This window comes from Rhipicephalus sanguineus, chromosome 1 (genome assembly GCF_013339695.2).
Source record: "Rhipicephalus sanguineus isolate Rsan-2018 chromosome 1, BIME_Rsan_1.4, whole genome shotgun sequence".
Classification (NCBI taxonomy): Eukaryota; Metazoa; Arthropoda; class Arachnida; order Ixodida; family Ixodidae; genus Rhipicephalus; species Rhipicephalus sanguineus.
This window is the reverse complement of record NC_051176.1, coordinates 162,693,058-162,719,358: the sequence shown is the minus strand read 5'-3', so window position 1 is coordinate 162,719,358 and position 26,301 is coordinate 162,693,058. Positions and strand designations below refer to the sequence as shown.

Here is a 26,301-nt window from a genome sequence, read left to right as displayed (position 1 = left end):
AAGGCAACACCTGCACCTATTAAAAGCATATAAGCCTACTTCTAAAAAAAGAAAGAGGGGTGGGTTAAAACTATAGGTGAAAAATGCAGACTTGCTGTGTTATTTCTTTAAGGTGATGCTTAGCTAGTGGAAAAGTATTAAGAAATCTTATCCACTGCACCATATCATAAGCCTGTATTTTGTAAGCCCACTGCTGTAACCCTTTGCAACGTATAGTAAAAAGCTTGTTTTAGGGACAGTGTCACCCATTCTGAATGCAGCTCCACAAGGTGTGTCTAGATAAAAACAGCTGCCAACAGTGAAAGTTTGTGTAGAACCACTGAATAATTTTTTCTGCAGCTGGTGCTGGATATTTTGCATTGAATGTGCCTTTGGGGGCAAAAGGATGAAGCTCAAAAAAGGAGATTATTCTGGCTTGTGCTTCTACAGCTAAAGCCTTCACAGCAAAGGTGTGGAGGCTTTAGATGGAAAGCATCGATGTTTTGTTATTCACAGGTAGCAGCCGGAAACTCCGCAGGTTGGTCGAAAAGCAAAAGAAAGTGGTGGATTCTCGACGCAGTGAAGACAAGTCCTCGCAACATCAGGCAGACCACAATGGAAACAATGTTGATGTCCAAGGATCTCCATTTGCTGCACAGGGGCAGCCTACAAAGCTGGTGGATGCTTCCACCTTCTGTAAGCCCAGTAGCACCACTGTTGCCACTAACACCTCAGTGGCTCTGTCTGTCGAATCTGGCAAGCCATCTGAAGAAGACCTTTCGGAAGGTGACTATACTTCATGCAGAAACATTGCTTTCTTGGAAATGGTGGAAAATGTAAACTTGTGTTCGCAAGATTGTGTGGAGGAGTATCTCGAATATCTGAAGGAGAGGAAAACTGTGGGATCTGATGCAAGCAAGCACTTGGGGCCATGCACCACCTCAACTGTGCCAGATGGACCTTACAGACATGAAAACTTTCCTGGAAATGAGCCTGTAAATTGGGCTTCAAATGGATTTTCTATTGATCCTGTTTGGAAACGAAAGTTTGCCTCTGTACCTCAACCAAAGGAATACAGAGGGTTTTCTCTCCAAGCTGACGCATCCACGCAAAAGAAAGTCCGGCAGCTTTGTGAGTAATGCCTTAGCTGCCTTCTTTTTATGTACAGTGAAACCTCGGTGATACGAATCTCACGGGACCACCAAAAATATTCGTACCATCCGAAATTCGTATGACCAGAAAGCGTGGAAAATTAGCATGCGACAAAAGAAAGCTGGCATACATTTTCATTTATTGTTTTTCAGGACCGCAGCAACGTCGGGAAGAACCCTGAATGATTGTCACTTAAGTTTTTTGGTGTCGCAAATCATACCAACACTCGTAAATATACGGCCCGTACGCGACTATTTAATTAATGACCCAGGTGCGTTGTGACCTGCGACAGCTGTAGCCCCTTCGAAACTTAGTATGCTTTTTTGCATCACACCGGAGTACTGCAGCGAAAGTAACGAAAGAAACGCTTTGACGCGATGTATCAAGGCCACAGAATTACAGAACCACGGTCCTGTGTTATGATTTTGTTATCGCGGAGGTGTTGGGGATGTTTTTTGGGAGGTTTACGGCCGTGCCCGCACAAGTGCGACCTCAACGGTCGCGCACGCTGACGTTGTGAGGCCTGACTCCTTCGCCAAGATCGTCCTCGCCTTCTTTCGGTCCTCGCCCACCTTCAGAAAAGTGTTTTTCTCACACCGTGATTCTGACGAATTGGCGGTGCGGAGCGCATGCCCACGCTTGCGTTCCCGCGATCACGCGTACTTGGTGTGTCTTCCGCGACAGCGCGAACAGCCTCCTTCGTACCTGGGCGGTAGCGTAAGTTCGTATCAAACGTCGCTGGGTGAAAATCGGTTCGCAACAACCGTACTCCATTACATTGCAGGCCAATGGGCCTTGGCCAGGGCCAACAAAAAATTCGTATCACCCCGAAATTCGTATGAGCTGCGATCGTATCACCGAGGTTTCACTGTACTGGTGTGGCATAACACAGCTTGTATTTACAAATCTGGTGGCTGGCCGGTTGGTTCGAATAATTATTTAGCAAATAATGCAAGCATAATGAAGAAACAAGTTATCAGAGAAATGCTAGTGGTAACATGCAGCTGGCTGGGCAAGATATAAATTGTGTTAGGTGCCTTGAATATCTGTGGTATTAGTTGTCCCCAAACATTTTTTTTCATTCAGTTTTAATCGTCATCATCATTGACACACACTTATTTTTTCAATACGCTAGCATTGCTAATAAGCTTGTGCTAGTATAAAGGGTGGCACCATTTAGTATTTCACAAGTGCTTTGTGTACTTTTCATGTTGTGCTTGTCGGATCTTGTGTTATTGCTGTAGGAAATGTGGTAGGCTCAGAAGACAATGCACTGGGGGTACGTATTCATACTGTCTTACAGCAAAGCTGTGTATGGCTCGGATCATGGGATTGCTTCATCTCTGTTGACAGAAAACAGTTTCATAAATTGAAGTGAAGAGTGCCTATGTCCATTGAAATTAAGCATGTAAGATCAAGTGCGTTTGGTCAGTTCTTTGAAACGCTTGGCTAATTGCAAAATAAAAGCTGCATATTCCCAACGAAAGTGTTAACTTTGCTTTAGTGTTTGTTGATGCTATCTCCACAGAAATCAGCCATAACGTTAAAGGTATCCCTAAAACCAGGAGCACAAAGATGCGCATTCTGCACTTAGTGTCCCTCAAAAGTGACACCATTAGAACGTAAAACCCCAACAATTATTGTTATTTGTTTCAGTAAAGAAAAGCACAAAACTGTCAAAACCACGTGATCGATAGTAAGGTTAGTTCAAGTAACGTAAAGCATGTAGAACCTGCCTAGCAACTTATTTAATTTGTATTGTTATAGCGCTATGGGAAGGCCATGCATAGCTCCTAAGGAGCTTATTCATAATAATCACTGAATAAGCTCCTAAGGAGCTTATTCAGTGCCCATGTGCTTCAAGTTACCACTTAATTTGCCCTCGCGATGCCAATCGCTAGTCTCCTGGTTAGCTCAATCGGTAGAGAGACTGCCCTGGAAAGTCATTGGTCCCTGGCTCGAACTCTGCACCAGGATGAATTTTTCGTCAACTAGGAAGCTTGTCTTTCTGAGAAATCCATGTGGATTTCCTTACAGCTTTGTGCCACATACAATTGGATGCTGACTTTCTCTTTCATATCCCTGAGAGCATCGTGAACACTATGGTATAGTGCATTTAATAGTCTTGCTGTCAGTCATTTCGTGTAGTGCATTGTTCAATCATTCAACGCTACGTCACATTGGTCTATCAGATCAGATGATGTCATAGCTTCGCTAGCCAACTACCTTCACAGTGAGGATTGGAGCTCTTTTTTTTTATCCTTCATTGCGTTTTGTATTTTCTGTGTGAGCGCTACTTAAGAACAAAGGGTGTTTGAATGAAATTTAGCTGCAAGTATGCAATAGCATTTGTGTAGTCTCGTATCTTTTCTTATGTTTATACTGTAAAACAAGTTTACTGACTAGATACTTCTCAGCCCTTTTTTCTTTCTTTTAGTTTTCCTCCCCTTACTTACCCAATGCGCTCACCAACATATCTCAGAGTCCCCCCCCCCTCATTTATTTTGCACTTGCTTTCTTTCTCCTTCTCCACTTTGTGTGGTTGGGGGAGAGAGCAAGGCACATATAAAAACGCTGCTAAGGAATGCAGTAGTTGCCTTGATGAAGACAAGTCCACTTGTTGAAATGTTGTCTCCAGCTATCCAGCTATATTCCCTGTTCAAGGATTTTTTAAAAAATCTCTTGTGCTGTTTTTGGCATTTAAACTTAACCACCCTGATTGTGGTTTGGTTATGGCAGTGTAATCGAGTCGTCATGTGCAGATAAAAAATTCATAAAGCTCGAGTATGCAAGTTATTCAATTTTATCTCTACCTTCTTGTACCAAAAGAGCAAGTTTTGATGTATATTACATTTTGATTTCAATATTCAGCGAAAGGGTACAAATTATGCTTAAATACTGTGGTCTTCAATTAGTCATGTAAGATCTACAATGTAACATATTCATATAATATTGTGTAACGTCTGCAATCAATTCACTCCAAAAATACTTGTGTACTTTGATTTAACCACACATTAAAAGACCCCAGGTGATCATTATAAAGGCCCCCAATGGTGTCTCATGATCATATCATGCATAGGCATGCGCAGTGTTCCCCTTCAGGGGGGGGTGTCAAAGTATGGGGCAGACTTTGCTTCCCTTCCCCCCCTCCCTCTTAGGTGAAGAGAGGGGCAGCCACCCCCCTCCCCGTGCGCACGCCTATGATATCATGGTTTTTGCATTAAAACTGCAGAATATAATTTAATTTTAATGGATACTTTCTAGTGGATGGCATTTTTTTTTCTTAATCAGGAAGGAATTTTTTCTGATCCTTTTCTCCTCTTTGAAAGTCATTAGGAAGCATGGCTTAATGGATTCACAGATCAATACGTCTATACATCCTTCCAAATGCCTCTGAACAGCATTTGTTGTCACCCGCCATGGTGGTCTAGAAGAATAACTAGAAGAATAAGGATGGGATGGGGCTCATTCGGCAAACATTATCAAATCATGAATGGTAGTCTACCACTTTCCCTCAAGAGGAAGGTATATAACAGCTGCATCTTACCGGTATTTACCTACGGAGCAGAAACCTGGAGACTTACAAAGAGGGTTCAACTTAAATTGAGGACGACGCAGTGAGCGATGGAAAGGAAAATGATAGGTGTAACCTTAAGAGACAGGAAGAGAGTAGAGTAGGTCAGGGAACAAACGGGGGTTAAGGATATCAGAGTTGAAATCAAGAAGAAGAAATGGATATGGGCCGGGCACATAGCACGTCAGCAGGATAACCGGTGGTCATTAAGGGTAACTGACTGGATTCCAAGAGATGGCAAACGCGTGAGGGGGAGACAGAAAATTAGGTGGGTGGACGAGATTAAGAAGTTTGTAGGTATAACGTGGCAGCAGAAAGCACAGGACCGGGTTGATTGGCGGAACATGGGAGAGGCCTTTGCCCTGCAGTGAGCGTAGACAGGCTGATGATGATGATGATGCCATGGTGGTCTAGTGGTTACGGTGCTCAACTGATGACCCGAAGGTCACGTGATCGAATCCTAGTCACCGCTGCCGCATTTGCGAGGGAGGTGAAATGCTAGAGGCCCATGTATTTAGATTTACTGCACGTTAAAAAACACCCCATAATCAAGATTTCCAGAGCCCTCCACTACGGCGTCCCTCATAATCATATCGTGGTTTCTGGATGTAAAACCCCAAAATAGCATAGTATACTTTCTTGAAGCATAGTATACTTTTTTCTTGAAAAAAAGCTACAGCTATTGCCTTTATGCCAGCTGCTGAAGTTCATTGTATCTTTGCGAACAGTTAATTTTGGCTGTTGGAATCTGTAAAAAAATGCCATGCTATTCGTCTGTTAAGCCTACGGCTGAAATGATAATCTGATGGTGCAACAAACAGGTGAAATGTTTCATGGAAGCAACTTCACGCAGCTGCACTTCATGAAAGTGACTCGTAACAAGGTTTGAAAACCTTAGATTAAGTGCCTAAAAGGTATACCAACTTGTTTTTTTACTTGCAGCAAGCAAGATAGACAAGCTAGAAGATGCTGGTGAGGTAAATTTGGCAGAAAGAAAAGAGCCAAGTGCCCAGTCTGCAGGATTAAATCAGCATGGATGTCTTGTGACCCATGAGAAGACCAATGCTGGGGATCATCCTGTGAAACCATCAGGTTAGATCATACGAAAACATAGTTTTTGACAGTGTGCACAAATGCTTGAAAGTATGACTGTGAGAGAAAGGAACTGAGTTTGTTTGCATAGCATTTTTTAAATGTTTTCTTTTTTTTGCCCCCAGGGGCATCTGCATAAGCAGGCATGTGGTGTGTAGCAACACCATGGACTCAAGCTAACGGGGGCTTGATCCCTCCCAAGTGTAGCCATGTGTGGCTTAGCCATGTACAGGGAAAAGGGGATCCTGGGGGTTGAGCAGATACCGAGTGCTTCGACCTTTAAGGCAACTTGGCTAAGGCAACATACCCCTTTGGCCCCTACTTCCTTTGGTTACCACTTCACCAATTAGCAGTTGCCTTTCCCTAAGCTTCTCTTTAAATCTTTGTATTTCTCTCTCACTTTCAATCTTTCCTGTATTCTCTCTTCTATTTACTTCCACCTTTCTGGGTGGCAAATGTTAACCTTATGTGAAGTAGCCATTTTAGGCTTCAGTTATATTGAGTTATATTGGTAATGTACAGTATACATTTGCAGGATTTATTTCTACAGGTCGTGCAGCATCCCGCTGTTGGGCTTCATAGTATGTGGCTGGCGAATTGACAGTTAATTAAACTTCCAAGTTAATAATTAATTTATGGTTAGGTTCTTTCCTGTGCTTTCTAATCAGCCCCAGAAAAGGAGGTGCACTGAAGGAGTATTCAAACTTTTTTGCCCAAGAAGAAGACAACTTATCACTCTATCATGTACTAGTTCACACCAAGAAACCTTAAAAGACTTGCAAGTTATCTCACCATTTTTTGTTTCAAAGTGCTTAAAAGAGACCAGCGGTACAGGTTACAAAGCTACGAAGTTGGTCACCGGTGACCTTCTGCTGGAACTTCTCAACAGGCTCATGAAAATACAGAACCTACTGTCCTTTCGAAATGTCCCAGTGACTGTGGCCCCACATTGCACAATGAACTACCCATGGTGTCATTTCAGATGTTGACTTGATGGAGCTAACAGAAATTGAATTTTTAAAAGGATAATATAAGCTTATCAATTTAAGATGTATCCAGATCAGATGTGATGATAAAAGGATTCAGGCAGAAACTGAATTTCACATTGGGTTCAAACGTCCTGTCTGAGACCATCGAGGCAGGCTATGGGTGTCATGTGATGTCCTACCTAGGCAGCCTTGTGGAAACACCAGTCAACAGTACCTTCCATGCCGTGCCCACTGGTTTCGGGTGGTACAGAATGAGAGGCTGTCTCCAAATGCAAGGCCTCATGGTGTATCTGTGATGTCTGAGCTGCACAGCGTTAAGAATTTTGGATAATTTCATGCATTAATTTCCTGGCTTTGAAACATTCCTTCCATCGAAACGGAAGGGATGTGTTGAATGACTACACTACCCACGAGAAGTAAAGGCACAGTCACTGCAATCCCGCTTTTGAGAAGTGCTCATACGATGTCAACTTGCAGTGGCAAGCTGTATCAGCTGACATGATAAATTTAATGCACCTTAACTCATAACTGTGGCCCGTACACAATAATATAATCAACTAATAAAAAAAAGGAAATGAGATAACTTGTTACCATTGTGACAGAGTATGGCTAGTCTGATCACTTCTAGTAAGAGTCAACACTGGCTACTGTGGACTGCCAGGTGAAAACATGTTTATGTGGTAAAGACCCATTAGTAAATGTGTGATTGTGTCTCCTTGACGTTTGAATTCATGTGCAGGAGTATTGCTCATAGAGAATGATGTGGCTGTGATAGTTTCGTTAATTTGTCATTCATTTGTTTAATTGCAATACATAGAATTTTACAATTGATCATTAAACACAAATTTGTATTTACATTGCCCTGTCTTAATGGTGTAACTAGCTGGCTGTACCACGATAGCTGGTTTTGTTTCACTTGTCCTCTTAGCAATGCGTTCCAGCTGCAGCAGTTTATGCCACTGTATGGGCTTTCGTTTAATTGTGTACAGCGTTATGATAAAAAATTTTCTTAAACCTTCGAAGTTCCTGTGCATGGCAATTGTGAAATAACAACTAAAACACACCACCCAGGGTATCATAGAGAGTTGACGGCTGTTTTCATTCAGCATTTTGCATGGTGAGGAGGAGAATGAAGTGCAGTTTTGATGAGGGGAGACACAGCATACTGTCAGCGAATCAGAGTGCCTCTTCTGGTTGTAAACGCCCAAAATAAACTATGAAGTGTAGCCTGGACACACAAATGAAGCAAGCGAGGCTGGCTGTACAGCTCGATGACACTGTAACTCAATGCGGAGGGTTGGAACTTGTACTACCGAGCTTTGGCACTTGCCACCAGGTTGCAGCATGGTGTGTTCAAAGCTCCAGTGCAACAGGCCCATGTAAAGATATGGGTCAGTCTGTATGTCCCTAATCCTCTCCAATGTTTAAAGTGCCAGAGATTTATAGAACTTCTGCAGCCATCTTATCTATGCCAAATGTAGTGCCAGCGAGCATCCATCAGTCCTGTGAACACACTCCACATTGTGTGAAGTGTGATGGGGAACACGCTGCTGCTCAAGGTCCTGTTCATCATAAAAAGGAGACAGGAATTTAATGCTAAAGGTAAAAGAAAATATCCCGTTTAAGGATGCACACAAGTGAATGTTCTACCCTTCTAAGGGTAGCTTTGTCAATGTGACACGTCAGGGGGTAGCGCCATCCATTCCCCCCAGCAGTCGTAGTCAGTGCTGCTCCGCGTTCCCTGTAGAAAGACCCATCAGTGTTTGAGCTAGTGGGCCCTAAGGTTGGATCTGTTGAGACAAGGCCATCCAAACAATTTCACCATTTGCAAGAGCAGATGTCTGATGCCTCTTGGGGGGTGGAGGACTCGTCTTCCAGCGACACAGTGGTACTGGCGCCTGTGGAGTGGCATGGTTATGTCAGACATTCCTGAAGAGATAAACTCTGCATTACAGGGTCTGGAAAGGGCTCTGTAGGTTAGGTGTCTTTTCTTAAACACCTAGCACTAGCCTCTTCCTCGAGATAAAGACACGGGTATTACATTGGAATGTCAGAAATATTCTCCATAATATTGACATTAAAGAACTCCTGCATCAATTAAATCCAAAAGTACTGTGTGTTCAACAAACACACCTCAAATCAACACAAACTTCCTCAGGCAATATGCAATTTTCTGCAAGGACTGCAACAGCACTGTCACTTCATCCAGGGGAGTAGCCATTATAGTTCACAGGGGTGTCGCTTGCTGGCAACTCCATCTCTGAACACATCTGGAGGCAGTAGCTGTCCAAGTGGTGCTGTTTGTTAAGCTGGTTACTATCTCCTTTATGTGCATTCCACCTAGTTATCACCTATCCAATACCGAATTATAAAGCTTTATTGATGAATTTCTGAGCCATACATAGTAATTCTAGGCGTAAACATGCATAGCACTCTGTGCGGAGGCTTGTTACGGGGCAAGAGGGCAGTTTATAGAAAATTTCCTTTTTTCCACAGGAGAATGTTTGCATAAAAAAAAAAGTAACCTACATACTTCAGCGTTGCACACCAAACATACTCATCTTTTGACATAAGAATCATAATCAGTACTCTCATATCGTATCTCGAGTTTGTAGCTGCCTTGTTAACTGCTTTCATTTTTTAGTTATAAGAAAGAACATTCTTATGTAGTAAAAATAAAAGAAAAACTTTGTTTTGTTGCGCATAAATTGAGTGTTCTTTTTTTATCTCTCTCTTCAAGATAAAGTACTTTTGTAGTCTTCTTTTTTATATCTCACTTCAAAATGAAGTACTGTTGTACTTTATTATTATTATTATTATTATTATTATTATTATTATTATTATTATTATTATTATTTGTTATAAAACAGCTTTACTTGGTGTAGTGGTCATTGCATCTCCTCACCCCTTCTTTCGTGGCTCAGGGATGTGCTTTGGGAAGTACTGCCATGTTAGAATGAAATACGAAAGGGGAAAAAATGAATAGGATGTAATCTGTTTCCATGTTTGCAGCATGGCACGATTTACTCTTGTATGCCAAGTTTCAGGGTTAAATAATGTTGAGTGACATCATAGCCATCACGCATTAGGCTTTCATGGAATTGGGCATGAGAAGTACGGTGAAATGTAGTGCATATGTATGCATATTCTCATTTGCATTTCACTTCACTCTGACAGCAGATATCTTGCTGGAAACATGTTGCTACAAAAAAATTTTCATTTTATTGTGCATGCAGTAATCACACCAACCAGTTGGAAGAAGGGCAGAAACTTAGCCTTGAGGATACATGGCCCATACCTAGCTGCTTCATCAGTGAAAGAAACAGGGGTTTCAGGTAAGTACTGTGAAGTTTCAAAGTATACTGCATTCCACAAGCAAATGACAAATACCAAAGTCATGTGGTTTATCATGGAATTAAGTTCCTTTGAAATTATAGATCCAATAATTGTTAGGATCTTACGTCCCAAAACCACAAGATGATTATGAGGGACGCCGTAGTGGAGGGATCTGGAAATTTCCACCACCTGGGGTTCTTTAACGTGCACCTAAATCTAAGTACACGGGCCTCAAACATTGTCGCCTCTACCGAAAATGTGGCCGCCGTGGCCAAGATTCGATCCCGCGACCTTGGGGTCACCAGTGAGATTATAGATCCAGGATATCGGAAAACGTCACCGATGCCCTTTGAGGTTTTTATGTAACCTGAGCTCACTGCACTTTAAAACTGACTAACCAAGTTCTTTAGGACATTTTTGTTTTGTGAATTTTGTGAAGTTTCATATTCAGATTTTTCATTTGTCAGAAAAGTTCACTGGAAACTGTAATCATGCAGTGTTCCTTACTTAGCACCATGTCGTGACGATCATTTATCGGTGACACTTATTTGGTAATGTTGTGGTAAGTATTGTAGAAGCTATATAGGCTCATGTTCATAACCTTATGCTTATTGTGTGATTTCGAATGGATGTGGGGCTGTAGCTTGATACTTTTTTTTATTTTGTGGGATTTTCTTTGGAAGGAATGTTTCATACTTGTGTCCCATTGAGTTTGAGACTGGTAAAAAGTGCCCCTGGGGGAAGCAACTGTTCAAGATTACAAGAAGAGGAAAGGTTTGGGCCAGTTGGTTATGCATTGCTACCAATTGCAGTGCGCTACTGAGACGCCCAAAAATATGCAAGGAAAACAGTGCTGGGCAGTATCGAAGATACATGTATCTTAGATACTATCTTAGATACTCTTTGGGTATCTTGCATCTGTATCGCGATACGTCTCGCAAAACGAGTATCAGTATCTGTAATTCCGATACATTCAATAATGTATCGTGTATCTTAAGATACAAGATACTGCTATCGCAACACCACCATGCGAAACAAATATCGCTGGCTGAATTCCGCTTCTGAAGCTGGAACTGGCGCCACTAAGCCACCTGAATAAAACTAAGGGCAGTGACATAAATTTATCTTTCTGCCAGAGTCCTCTAGCGAGGGCAGGTGATGAGAAAAGTAAAAAGTGATGAGGTCTGCGAGTCCTTATTGGTGGAACAGAGTCAAGTGGCAGCGCTCGCGCATTCTCGACATAAACGCGCGCGAACGTCTACACCCATGGCCCACGTAGTACTTGTTCTCTCGAATTTGTTTTGTTTTATTTGTGTCAGTTTCATGACACTTTCTCTTAGCCACGGTCCAGTGCCTCGCACTCTAATAAGCGCAGCGTCTGTCACGGAAATCCTTACGCCGCTTTCGTGTCGTTATTGAAGATTCTCTTGCATTACTAAATCTGAAGAATGCAAGAACGGAGTTGCTTCGCGTCTCATGGCTTTCACACACCAGCGACTTGAAGGACTTCGTGGATGTAAGTTTGCCCTACATACGATGACCTTGGCTTTATGCAGATAATGTTTTAAGAACTATAGCTCTACCGATACCGATGCTCGATCTATTAGAACAAGCCTTTACCTAGCGAAAGATATCTCGGTGTACCGTACCTTTTTCCTCCTGCTATCTTTTTTCAAAGATTTTTGAAATCATAATTTGATTGTAAATGCTTTCTTATCTGCGCTTCCTTTGGATATGATACATTACTTAGGTCTCTATTGTTTTTTCCGGTGTTGATGAAATATCTCTTTTGTAAAGGGCTGCCAAAAGCAGCTCTCTGCTTTGTTGCTACTTTTAAATGTCTGCGTTATATTTGCTACTGTTTACACTTTTATACTTCACTTGAATTTACTGTTCTGTCAAGGAGATTTTGAAAACAAATATATAGTTATGTGGGCGTGCCTTGAGTATACAGTAATAATAATATTTGAGGTTTAACGTGCCCAAACCACGTTATGATTATGAGAGACGCCGTGGTGGAGGGCGTCGGAAATTTCGACCACCCGGGGTTTTTCAACGTGCACCTAAACCTAAATACATTGGCCTCAAGGATATTGTTCCTGTGACCTTCGGGTCAGTATAGTCGAGCACCATAACCACCAGGCCACCACGACGGGCTTTGAGTATACAGTAAAAACCATTCTACCCAACTGCTTAATAAAATAGTGAAATGGAGTTCGCATTATAATAATGGAAATTATTAGGAGCTATCTTATAGATGTTAGATGGAGGATTGGAGAAACATATATACGAAATGCACTGTTTTTCTCATGAGCGAACCAACTGGTATTTTCAGGCATTTTGCATAGGCAATTAATTTTCTATCGTCTTACCTTAACAGGTAAGCTGACGATGCTTCATCCGTAATTGGCATAGCTAATAGTGGTCCCGCCTCCATCGGGTTTCTATACTTATTCACAGTGAATGTTTGATACAGATTCCCCTGTCTATTTTACTTATAACTTCTTTTATTTGTTTATTTGGCCTCCCTGATTTTTTTTACTATACTAGTCGCCAGATCATCAGAGCTGTAAGTGGCAATAGCGCGAATAGCGGCGGTGTCCTGCGACGCCTTGTGCAACTATCACTCATCGCAAGCCGCGCCGCAATGTTTCGGAAGCTTCGCAATTTTTTCCAATTGTTCTGTTACAACTACGCGCAGGACGCGAGTAGTCTAGTTTAATCGGGACCTTGCGCGAGCTCCAGTGATAAAACTGGAAGGTTTGATCCATGATGTATGAACGACGACGCGTTCCGCCGATGATCAGATTACCGACGACCGACGAATGTGATCACCGTGCAGCGTGCTTTGCTTGTACTATCAGTTACTTAGTTTTCTTGGCGCAAGTTAGCTCGCAGTAGAGAGTTTCGTTTCTACAATTTGACTGCCGCCTTCGTATTCGACACTATACCACGTGACGATGCAATACGTCTGAGACGTTTCCTGGCTGCACATGTTCTTTCGTTGAAGAAAAATTGTTCAAAAATTCTACGTTAGTGAGTATATTCATAACGAACGCTTTACACTAGAAGATACGTAGAATATGAACAGCCATTTCTGTTTTATGTCCTCTACGTATACACTATAGCGTCATAAAAAATGTCGCTACCAGCTTTGTTGCTGCTGTACAGCTGTCCGGGGATCCACTATTTGCACCATCGTGCAAGGCTTCTTATTGAAACTCTTGTGATTAGATGGCAACCCGTCGGCAAGCTGAGCAGCGACTCCCATCAGTTACAAAAAAAAAAAAAAAAAAAAAAAAAAAAAAACAAGCAAGAATCGCTGTCAGCGAAGTTTATAAAGAGGTGTCCTGTTAAGCAGCTTAAACAAACCCCAGTAAGTTATTTCGGAATTGAGCTAATGTACTTTGAGCAAGAAGGACAAAACTTTTAAGATACTATTTGACATCTCATTGAAATGAAACAACGTGGGTCACAGTTAATAAGTTTCAAGCAGACATTTTGTGCAAGAAGCGTTTGCTGCTACATTATATGGATCTATAATAACAAATTTGCGAATGTATCGAAGTATCTTAAGATACATTTGGCAAGTATCGTATCGGATACAATTATTGCGGTTATTAAAAACGCGAGAGACTGACGCAGACACACAGGGCCCATTCGTTCCTCATCGTCATCTTCTTTTTCTCTACGAGGCCCCATCCTTTATTAAACCACTTCTTTTTCTACATTCTCCCGGCCCGCCGAAACTGATGGTATTTCTAGTGGGTACAGTTTTTGCACAGGCCTCGTAATCTTTCCGCCTTGAGTTTGAACTCGGCATGCTCGTACCAGTCCGTCGCGTCCAGGATATACCTCTGTTATTCTTCCGAGTGGCCAAACACATCGTGAGGCATTGGGTTCCTCGACGATCACTATGTCGTCGACCTTTAAGCCCTTATCTCTCGCTGTTGGGTAGTGATGAAGTGAACGAAGCTCAAGTAAATATTCTTTCTTCCAACGAAGCCACAGGTGCTTGAGGAGCTTGTTCCTATGTCGTAGTTTTTTAATTAGGTTTTCCTGGCTTGTCTGCAATATTCGGCTCTGGTATTCTTCGCCGCTTTCCACCGGTTGAGCCAATAGAGATTTTCCGACTAAAAAATTGGCTGGACAAATCGGAGCAGGTTCTCTTGCGTCCGTATACATATAAGTCAGCGGCCTCGAATTGATTACGGCCTCCACTTCCGTCAGTAGTGTTCTGAGCTCTTCGCTATCGAGCGTTTGTTTTCCAAGTGTCTTGCGAAGCGCTGTCTTCACTGACCGTATCAATCTCTCCCACCATCCTCCCCACCATGGTGCACTAGGTACAATGAACTTCCATTCGATGCGATAGGAAGCAAGAAAAGTGGAAAAGGGGGATCCATTCATGACTGTCCAAAAGTCTTGCAAGTCTCGCGATGCTCTCTTGAATGCCAGGGCGTTGTCAGAGTAAATAGTAAGAGGAATTCCTCTGCGTGATAGAAATCTGCGAAACGCAAGGAGGAAAACCGCTGATGACAGGCCACTTGTCAGTTCAAGGTGTACCGCTCTGGTACTCGCACAAGTGAAAAGCAATACGAAAGTCTTCGCAGTGCCAGACTTCGACTCTCTTTGCTTGACGTACAGTGGGCCTGCAAAGTCTACGCCCACCACTTCAAACGGCCGAGACATTCTGATTCTGTCTACGGGTATAGGCGCATACTTGACATCAGTACGTTTTGCACTGTATCTCTTGCACAAAAAACAAGCGTTGATGACTTTTTTAGCCTCTTGCCTAGCTTGTATAACCCAAAACCGTTGTCGCACTTGCATCATTGTGCTTGACACGTTACCATGTAACGCACGGCAGTGCGCCTCTGTCACAATTAATCTCGTGAACTCATGTTTATATGGCAGAATGACGGGATGCTTCTCTTGGTAAGTACCGTCCAACTCTTGAAGTCTTCCGCCAAGGCGAAGTTCTCCTTTGGGACCAAAGAAGGGATGTAGATCTCTCAGCACAGAATTCTTGTTAGTGGCTTTTCCGCGCGTCAACTGGCAAATGTCTTCTTTGAACGCCTCTTTCTGCACTCGAAGGATCCATAATTCTTCGGCGTTCTTCATTTCTGCTGCGGATATTTTGCCTTGAGTGGTTTTTTGCACATGTCGGCACTTTTCAACAAAGCGAAATACCAGCGCAGTTACGCGTAGTAACTTCTGTAAGTCACTGAATCTTGTGAGATCGATGAATGTGTCATCTTTCCTTTTCGCCTGAATGAGTACCTTAAACACCACAGGCTCAGGTTCTAGGTCCACATTTTCCTGTGAGACCATGATGGGTTCTGTAGGCCATTCCGAACTCGTTCGCGGGAGCCATTCTGGACCGCTCCACCAGACGCAGCTTTCCAAAAGAGACTTTGCAGACATGCCACGTGTAATCAGGTCTGCGGGATTTTCTTGTCCTGGACAGTAACGCCATTCTTCTGGGACCGTTATACTTGAAATTTCCTTCACCCTATTTTTGGCGAACTGGTTCAGTTTGTCCCCGCTTCCTCGGATCCAGCTGAGCACAATAGTGGAGTCGGTCCACATAGTGCAAGGAAACTGCCGGTGATCCCACGCAGATCGGATGTACTTCAATAGTCTTGCTCCGATAACTGCGCCCATCAACTCCAACTTCGGCAACGTGAGTGATTTCATCGGCGCAACTCTACATTTCGCTGCTGCGAGCGTAGTAGTAGACTCGCCTTGCAGGTTGGTTGCCTTCAGATAAGCACATGCGCCGTATGCTTTCAAGCTAGCATCCACAAAAATGTGAAGTTCCGCCGTATCCGTGACTCCTTGGAGACTGCTTCTTACGCAGCGCGGAATTCTAATCGAGCCAAGCTGCAGGACGTCCGTGCACCATTTATTCCATGGTGTGCCGATTTCCTTGGGCAACTCTTCGTCCCACGCAACGTTTCGAACCCACAATTGCTGAAAAAGAAGCTTGGCTGTTACTGTGAAGGGTGAGAGTACTCCAAGCGGGTCATAGATCCTGGATGCCGTCTTTAGTAGATGCCTCTTGGTATTTGCCTTTGTTGACGTCAAGTATTCCATAACTGACTTAAGAGTAAACTCAAAACTGTCGCAGTTGGTATTCCACTGCATGCCCAATACAGCCGTATTGCCCAATACAACCGTATTAATGCCTCCATCTATCGGCTTTTCTTTCTCCAGAAACACTTCTTGCAGTGTGTCGTCATTGGTTCTCCATTTTCGAAGATTCATCCCAGCGTCATTCATGATTGACTTCGTTCTTCCGTAAACTTCAAGGGCTTCGTTGAACGTATCTGCTCCAATGAGCAAGTCATCAACATAAAATGACTTCTTCAGATTCGCCGCAAGCTTCTCGTCTTCAGGACCAGCGTTGTCTAGGTGGTTATGGATAGTAGCCATCAGCAAAAATGGGCTTGCCGTTGACCCAAAAGGCACGCGCGTCATGCGCCATTCGACAACGTTAGCGTTCTTCTCGTTGGGTGTCTTATCGAACCAAAGAAATCGAAAGGCGTCTCTGTCTGGCTCTTGAATCTCAATTTGCAGGAACGCTTTTTCGATGTCCGCGTTCAGGGCGAATAAAAACCATCGAAAACGAAGTAGCACAAGCAGAAGCTCTGGATTTAGATTAGCTCCCTTTTCCAGACAGTCGTTGAGTGATAGTAGTCCTGGGCCATGCGATGATGCATCGAACACAACCCGGAGTTTGGTGGTCAGTGACTCTTCTTTGATGACCTCCCGGTGTGGCATGTAGTAAACGGGATGGTGATCGCGAACATCCTTGGGTACAACTTCTGCGTGGCCATGCAACATATACTGTCGAATGACTGTATCGTAGCGGTCAAGCAAGCCTTCTTGTCGCGATAGTCTCTTCACCAGCTTCTGTAGACGGTTGACGGCAACGTCGCGATTGTCTCCGATGAGGTGCTTGCATTCCTCTTTCCACGGCAAAGCGACAGCATATCGGCCATTGGACTTTCGTGTGGTCTTTCTGAAGTGATCCAAGGACTTGATTGCAGATGATTCATAAACGTCCTCAATGCCCATTGTTTCCAGTTCCCAGAAAGATCGTAAAACTTGAGAAGTCCTTTGATCTTCAACTTCGCTGGTGTCCACTCGCATAACATAAACCATCAAGTTAGTGCTGTGATCGAGAAAGCCTCTCTGACGAACCGGTCCTTGCAGTGTCCAACCGAAGCAAGTGTTGACGGCTGTGAGCCCTTGAACTTCCGTGCTGCGAATGACTTCACCAGTCAGAATGTTCCACAGATAGTCAGATCCGATAAGAACACTAAGTTCTGGCTCTTCATCGACTTGCAGGATCATACGGTCGTCAGCCAGGAACTTGTTTTCCAAACGCAGCTGTTGTACGAAATGGCTGTCAGCTGATGGCGCAGCGATGTCGTGGCATATCACCGGAACAACAATAGCTTGTATACGGTAAAGCCCGGTGCCTTGTTGACTGCGTAAAGGTACTTCAACTATTTTCCGACGTTCAGCTCGAGAAGGAGATGCGCTGCCGAACGTGTTGAACGATATCCTTGTCTCCCCTACGACCTTGAGACTCATCTTGATGGCTACTTCTTCTTTGATGAAGGACCTCTGGCTTCCACCATCCAGAATGCCTCTGACACAGCGGTGCTTGTTATTTTGGATGATCAAAGCACGAAAGGTCTGCAGATATACTTCGGTATCCTTGTTGTTTACTCGCTGCCCACTGCATGATAACTCTGTGGAATTTGACACTGCTGTTTCGGGGGAAACGAATACTGCTGTGCAGCTTCCTGATGAATCTGCATCGACCCGTGGTTTGCGGTACGATGGATCGCACATGCTTGTTGCATGTCTTCCATGGCAAGATGAGCACGTTAGCTTAACTTGACAGGCTCGTGCCTGGTGTCCCCTGGACGTGCAGCGAAACATCGGTTGTCCTTGGAAAGTTTCTCCTTCTTAGAAGCAAGAGACAGGTCGCTGTCACAAGCACGCGTGCCATGCTTCTTGGAGCGGCAGAAAAAGCAGTCCGCTTTCTTTACAAATGAATTGTGCAAAACCGACGCCGTGGCACCTCTTGTTGTCGTTTCAGGTCGTTCACAACGTTTTTCGCTTGGCGTCATGCATTGCTCACGACTTTCCAACTCGACACGAATGAATGCCAGTAGTTCTTTCAACTTGGCATCTGAAGAAGCCGCTGCTGAAGCTGATTCAGACACAACTTGGGTGCCGCCGGATGAGTCACTCCTCAATGCTTTAGTTCGTTGCTCTCTAGTAAACGCAAGAACGATGTCGTACGGTAGAGCCTTTTGCAGTATGTCAATAAGCATGGCGGAGAAGCTTAGCGTAGGCACGTTGAGAGAGTTCAGGCAACGAATGTGCAGCTGTGTAGTATCGTACAGCCGTCTCAGACCTCGCACGTCAGTGCCTTGTTTAACGTGACTAAGGTTCCTTAGAGCGGCTAGGTGATGCTGCTCGATTCGATTTCTGTCCCCAAAGCGCTCCTTGAGGATATCGATAGCGTCGTTGTAACAAGACTCAGATGTTGGCAGTCCTGCTATGGCCGTTGCTGCTTCTCCGGCGAGATATCGCCGCAGGTAGAAAAACTTCGTTGTGGACGAGAGGGCGTTGTTTAGGTGAACTGTCTGCTCAAACTGTTCCCAGAATCCAGTCCACTCATTTATGTCTCCCTTGAACGTTGGCATATCGAGCTTGGGAAGACTAGGTCGACAGAAACTGCCTTGTAGAACAGCGTTATCCGTGACGTTAGGCTGCACAGGTGGTGCTTGCGAAGGAGTAGCGCGATCTCTCTCAGCTCTTTCCATTGCCTCGATCCGACAAGTTAATTCGGCAAGCATGCTGATTGCCTCGTCGTTGTACTCGGCAGCAGTCGCATATTCGACTCCTAACTCATCATCCGGTATGTGTTCCTCGATCTCGTCATCGATCTTCGATAGCCTGTCGTTACTTGAAGAAAGACGATCACGCATACCTTTGAGCTTGGGAATGTCAACATCGGGCGTACTCAGAAGAGATCTCGCTTCCTGAATGACCTTGGTGTTCTGTGCTCGTCGGGAGGCTCGCTTGGCTTTCAGTCGATCCATTCGTTGAAGTTAGGTGCGTTCTCGCAGCTGGCTTGCACTGAAGTCAATCTCCGCGTCGGCGTTTATCGTTCCTCACCAGTACAGTGGCAGAGTAGAAAGCCCCTCGATGCATGCGAAGAGAGTACGACGTGTCCGCACGGGGTTTTCGGCACCAAAAAATATTAAAAACGCGAGAGACTGACGCAGACACACAGGGCCCATTCGTTCCTCATCGTCATCTTCTTTTTCTCTACGAGGCCCCATCCTTTATTAAACCACTTCTTTTTCTACAGCGGTAGTATCTTGTATCTGTATCTCAAATACTTTTTGCCTGAGTATCTTGTATCGTATCGCGATACAATTTCAAAGTATCTTTGCCCAGCCCTGAAGGAAAACATATGCACCAACATGAAAGGCTTGAGGTGTGCTTGCCCTGTGTGAAGCTGCAGAATTTTCACTATCACAACTAGATAATTAGTAAAAATTATTGATTGATCAAGCAATTAAATACATACTCTTATGATTGCATAATCTCAAATGAAAAATTTGGGATTATGTAGTTATGCCCCCCTGGTGACACCAATGCTGGGTGGTTTAGAATACATCTTCTGCCACTTTTATTATGTCATGAAAATTTCTAATGATGTTGCCTGGCTTATTTTTTACTGCATGCATTTTGGTCCTTTGTATACAAAGAGTTTCCTTTTGACTGTTTTGATGCTGCTGCCTTTTTTTTACTGCTGCTTCGGTCTCCTTGTTGTTATAATTTCATGTGTGTGTCACCGAGTTTCTTCCTGTTGATCAGCTTTTATAGCTTTGAAAATTCTAATCTCTCGAGGTGGTTAGTCTGTTGCCACTTTTTTTTATTAAATCTTTTGTGATTTGAGAGAGCTTGCTTATTTTTTGCCTTGGTACATTACCTCCAACTTTAATGGCTGCTTCAGAAATCAGTCTAGTTACAGTTTCGTTTCTTTTCTCTATGTCATTATTTTCTTTTTGTTCTAAGGCATGGTATTTGTTCTCATGGACAATCCTAAATCCACCTGTTTTTATCATGACTATGTGTAGGGTGGCCTGTTTTTTAGTGGTTAAAGGGGCCCTGCAACACTTTTCCAAGTAATCATCGAATGGCTTAATTAAACGAGTTTATTGCCTCGCAAATCAACTGCTGCAAAAATTTTTAGAATCCGTCAAGTACGAGCGGTGTTACAGGGATTTGTTGCGCGCTTTCAGCACTTTCTCTCTCCTTTCGTAGCAGCGAGCGTGCTAAAAGCTAGGCGAGGGGGTGATAAAAAGGGGGCAAGAAGCTACGCTGGTTTGTCGGCGTGCATCGTGACTTTGAGCGCTTTCTCTTTCTTTTTTTTTTTTTCTTTGAACACACGGCTCACTTTCAGTGTGATCGCAAGCAAGCGTGGGGGCACATCGCGGCATCTGGCAATGGCTGCGATAACTATGCAGCTCACGATGCTCAAGTCAGCCAATGGCCGTGGAATTTTGGTTTATGGCGCAGTCATTTGGGTTTATGGCATCGTTTGTAGAGTTAAGGGGAAACGATTTCTAGATCACTGAGAATTAACTGTAAATTCCAGGCCACGTGCTGCACTATTATGTTTGGCTCACATGTTCTCAGGAGCCTCGACGACCGATCAACAGCGTTTTCTAACCTTGCTGAAAAAATGTTGCAGGGCCGCTTTAACATTTCTCTTGTTTTCTTCAGGTTGAGGGTGATCCTGGCCCTCACCTCTACTGTTCCTGTGTCTCTAAACATTATGAAGTATATTTCCTTCTTCTTTTTTGTTTTGTTTCTCTGTTAGGGCTTTTCCATGTCCACTTCCTATTTCTATGCTGTCGGAAGAAGCTGTTCATTATGCGGATTCGATAGCATCTCTATTATTTCTAGCGTCAATACCATAGTTACCGACCACTTCTTCCCCTTTCTGTTTTCTTCCTACTTTCGCCTTGAAGTCTCCCATGACTATGGTGTACCGGGTACGCACCTTTTGCATTGCTAATTCAATATCCTTGTAGAGTTGTTCTACTTTGTCATCATGGCTGAACATCAGAGTGCATTCTTACATTACTCCCTGGTCATATCTTCTATTTAGTTTTACCATGATGCTTGCTACCCTTTCATTGATACTGTAGAATCCATCACTGTTGCTTGCAATGCCTGTGAATTAGAAACCCCACACTATACTCTTTCTTTTCAGGGAGCCCTCTGTAGCAGAAGGCATGCTTATTAGTTATTACTGTATATGCTTCCCCAGTTCTGACCTCACTAAGGCCAATAATATCTCAGTTAATGTTTTATAAGAATTATAACCCCTCAAGTAACACTGTCAGCCTAGGCTTGACAGGGTCCATGTGTTGAACGTAAACTGATTAGCTTATCTACAAAAGTAGAAAATTATGGAATTATTTCAAGGCATCTGTTAACAAAACAATGGGGATCCTATCTATGTATTTAGCAGCTCTTTTTAATAATAATCTCGGTCTGTGTTGGCTGGGGCACATTTTAACGAGTTTCCATGTAAGCAGGTAATTTGGCGTAAAAGGAGTACTACCAGAATGCAGATTTCGTACTAATATTTGAACAACGGCTTGGTTTTTGTCAAGGTCACTGTGTTATCAATATTAAATTTGCTATCTTTTTTATATATTTTTATGGCAGTTTTGTTTTTACAGCCAGAAACTGTACATACATACGTTAAACTTCTGCTTTCTTTTCTGTCACTGTTCACAGTTATTCAAGGCAATCGGTATTTAACCAAGTGCCATTAGTTATAGCGCATATTTGGTATATTTGCCCTTCATAATCATTTATCAGTTATTTAAGCATGCGCTTGTGAGCAGTGTTAATGTGTGTTGCAGTATTAGATAATCAAGCTGATAAGCTGGTACCTACTATATTAATTGCAAAAAAAAAATAATAAAGCAATCTTCAGTGCAGTATGCCAATGTTTAAAATTTAGCTGTGGGAAAAAAAAGTAATGAAATATTTTCTTATTTTATATAGAAAAGCAGCCTGGGAATGGTTCTAGCAGAAACCATGCTCAAGTGGAACAACTTCGCTTCACAGGAGCTGATGGTACATTGAGAAACTTCTTTTTTTATTTTCCCCGTGTTCATGACAGATAGGTGCATAGTGTGCCAAGGCAAGTCTCTCATATGCAGTTCTGTTCTTCCTTTTTATTTTGATCCAGTTAAAACTTGATGTAACGAAACCCGATTTTACGAAATTCCCAGTGTAACAAACAAATTTCCCTTTCCTGGCAGGTACTCATAGAGATCAATGTTGTTATTACCCCAAATTAACGAAACTAACTTGGCAGCAAACGTGACCTAGCAAACATTTTCCTGAAATAAATGAGTAAAAAAAGTGGTGATTTATTTTTAATATTCAAACAGGCGAGTTTTTCATCGGGCATGGGCTCTAATGTTATCACAGTAAAACATCTAGCTGCCCTAGTCACGACCTTAATTTTATTTTGACGAGGCTGCATGCTGAGCCCATGCACAGAACAATGGAGTCAACAGTCAGTAGTGCTCTCAGGTAATACATGGTGCTAGGGGTGGCGGTGGTTTATTGTTCCTGTAAATTCTCTTGCAGGAATACTGCTGGGGTTGCTTTCATTATTTCACGGTTTATGCAACACGTGGAACTGATAATCCCCTCGTATCTTTCTCGCTTGGCCTGCCCGTGCGATCACTGCATTCGTTCTCGCCATCTTTGCATATCAGCAGTCCTTTCTCAATTTTACGAACTTCCCGATTTAACCAAATAATTCGAGCGTGGTCATCACTTTGTTAAATTGAGTTTTAACTGTATTGTGTTTCAATGGCTTACAAGACTAGTTCTTTACTCGATGTACTTCAAGCTTTGTACTAGTTTGTGCTAAACATCTGTTTACTAGTAGCTTTCTTCTTTTTCTCTGATACTGGAGGTGGTTAAAACTTAAGACATTAGGTCACAGGGATAGCTTTGTTCCATGTCCTACCCATGCATGTCTGACAGATGTTCTATGTAGTAGTCTATTATCGTAAAAACCCTGAAAAGAAACAGGCTGCATGGTAAATGAGAGCGAAATACAGTAAAAGCTTGTTAATTCAGATTTCACGAAACAGGAAAAAATGACCAAATTAACTGAATGCTGAATTATCGAAAGTATCAAGAAAACAATAAACAAGTGTCTGTTACATCAATGCATTTTCATTTTCTTGATGAATATGTAATTCCAGTGCTTATTTTTACATAAGAGCATTGTAAAAGCCGAAATTTTTGTCATTTGCGACTTCATTCACAATGTGAATGTGGCTCAAGACCCCCATTTCTTAAGTAGAAATGTGCTCTGAACCCATCTCTTATTATGTACCGCCACCACCAACACCATCATGCACACATGACGATAATTTTTTTGCTGGAAAAATGGCCGGCAACTGGTCGTTCGTTCATCACAATGTATACCAAGTGACTTTTATGCCAGCATGCGGACCATGGCTGAAGCTCATCTTCAACAGCTTCCACCATGTTTGAGTTTTGTGACATTGCACACACCTTACTAGAAGTCAAAACGAAGCTACTGAGTGCTGCATTCGCTGTGGATGAAACCGTGGTCACTAAAGACACGATCATAGCGTTCATGCAGTTCTGAAAGCATGCGCGTGGCTTTCGTCCAGAGTCGAAATGAAACTGCTGAGCACTGCATCTGCTGCTGAATAAACCTGGCTTGCTAATGCACAATCATGGGTGGCGACTACTCAGTTCTGAAGTCACGCAGCAAAAACGAAAGTACTGTTTGTTGCAGCTTTGACCCTATTCGCTATCAAAGCGATCGTAGATAGAACCCATGCAGTTCTCATGCGCTGAGTAAAATAAAAAATAAAACAAGTCTGCTGCAGCCTCCGAGGCCTTGGTCACCAACAACGAGATCTGAAGGCCTGCAGCTATTTCGGTTGTTCGCGAGCACTGTTTCCTCTCCTTTGTGTTGCATATTTACTGCACTTTGTGCTTGACGCGCTCCGAGGATCGTCTGAATTAACCAAATTGGGGCTAAATATGACCAAATTAATGAGAGTTTGGTACCATTAAACAATACATATGCTTGCTGGGAGCAGAGAACACACCTGAATTATCTGATTTTCCTAATTAACGGGGGTTGAATTAACAAGCTTTTACTGTATAAGCAAGAAACAACCATTGCACGCAGAGCACTAAACCAAAGAACTGGTGCAGACTGTCAGTGGTTTTTGGTGCTTATTTTACTAGACAGATAAGCTGCAGAGATTGTGCTGCTTGTCAAATTTCACGTTAGCTTCTTAATTCATTACTGCTATATATGAAACGGTGCTTCACAACATCTCTTTTCTGTGTTTCAGTAAAAGATCAGAGAAAATTAAACTCTTGACACTCTCTTATTTTTGTACTTACCTAGGTGAGAAGCGTATTTTATCCAATGAAGACAAGATATTAGCTCTCAGGAACTTAGGCAAAAGTCTGAGTGTAAAAAGAAAAGCACAGCTCCAAATGGGTAAGTTTCAAGTTTCAGTTACTTTTGGGAGTTATCTATGAGATGTAATAGGATACATTGGGCATCTCCGTAATGCGTACTGTAAAAGCATGCAGGTTAGTTCATAGCATCTGTAGTAAGAGCATTTGATCATGGCATCTAATTATGGTGTGTGATGATGATTTTTATTTATTTATTTATTTATTTATTTATCCATCCATACTGCTAGCATACATGCCAAAACAGGAGTTGCTCAATTGGGCACAAGTACAGGATTTTCAAAAATCAATACAAATGGGGAAGAAAGCCTCACAAAATGAAACAAAGAAAGTTAAAAATAAATGCAAACAAAATTCTAGCATTCAATACACACATTGCAGCACAACTCAGCAGAACACAGGTGAGCGAGCGAGTGATAGAAGTGATAGAAAAATGACAGAAGTGTCATTGGAAAAGCAGTATTCTAAGATTGAAGCTTTTTGTGTTGCGCTCTAGGCTCAATGTGGATAATGCTCAGTGTGGTGTGGCACTGTAGTGCTCAGTGTGGCTCCTTTTGTGTGTGTGTGTGTGTGCATGCGCGTGCGTGTGTGCATACACGCATGCTCAAGCTCGTGTTTTTTGCATAAGTATGATTGGTGTTTACTCACTCTTAAACCTATATTATTTTGTCTGCATATTATGTTCAAAGGGTTTCGCACTGCCCCTCATAAGAAATTAGTAGCAGTGCACTCCTTAAAAAGTGACTGATGACAAGTTTATTGTGGTGCCAGTTTCGTTTTGTCTTGTTTTTAGGGCATTAGAAAGCTTACCAGTCAAATGGTTCAGTTATACAATGGTAACATTGAAAAGGCTGTTGAATATTTGTTTATCAGTCTTTTAATTTGCTTTGAGGATGAAATATTACGCTGGAAACATGCTGGAAATTGTGATAGGTGAGTGCAATAGCACTTATATGCCAGCATTGTTAGGAAGTGTTAGGATATGCCAGTAATGCTATTCATGTAGTGCTGGCACCCATTTACAGCAGAATTAGTTTATGGCTTTTTCATCTTGCAGAGCTTGAGGGGTCTCACTCTCAAACTTACATGTGTACAGAAACACTCACATGTAGTCCCGTGCAGTTTGGTGTGCCACGGCTCCCCACATGTCTGTCATTCCTCTCGTTGCCACGAAGGCAGCACTGCGTGCCAGCGTGAACTTTTCTTTACATCTTAATGCAGATTAAGCGAAAGTGGTCATATAATATAAAGACAGTAACTCCAAACCTGGTGCACTAAGTAACAGTTAACTGTATTCACTAAGCTTAATGCCCCTATTGCATGGTACCAAGGCTTCTCTCTAGATTGTGTGAAATACCTTGTTTTGTGACTTTCTGTGATAATTCAAAATTACTATGTAAATTGCTAACAGCATGCTTGACTCCATCACTATAATTCATGGTCCTTTCATTTTTGCCAACATCTCATGACACATTCTGGGTAATTGTCATTACCTTTAAGGAAAGAACACAACTAATTGCTTATCGTTGTACATGTAAAAAAAATATGTATATATATTGGCAACAT

General features: G+C 42.7%; 1 protein-coding gene across 1 annotated transcript in view; it reads left to right on the top strand.

Moving 5' to 3' along the window:
• The window catches only part of LOC119401415 (centrosome-associated protein 350), a 135,599-nt gene that overhangs the window by 22,550 nt on the left and 86,748 nt on the right, over positions 1-26,301 (top strand). The window contains exons 7-11 of the mRNA XM_037668202.2: positions 496-1,110; positions 5,648-5,797; positions 10,023-10,121; positions 22,246-22,317; positions 24,662-24,757. Of these exons, the coding sequence (XP_037524130.1) occupies positions 496-1,110; positions 5,648-5,797; positions 10,023-10,121; positions 22,246-22,317; positions 24,662-24,757 (1,032 nt within the window). The remainder of the gene's footprint in view (positions 1-495; positions 1,111-5,647; positions 5,798-10,022; positions 10,122-22,245; positions 22,318-24,661; positions 24,758-26,301) is intronic.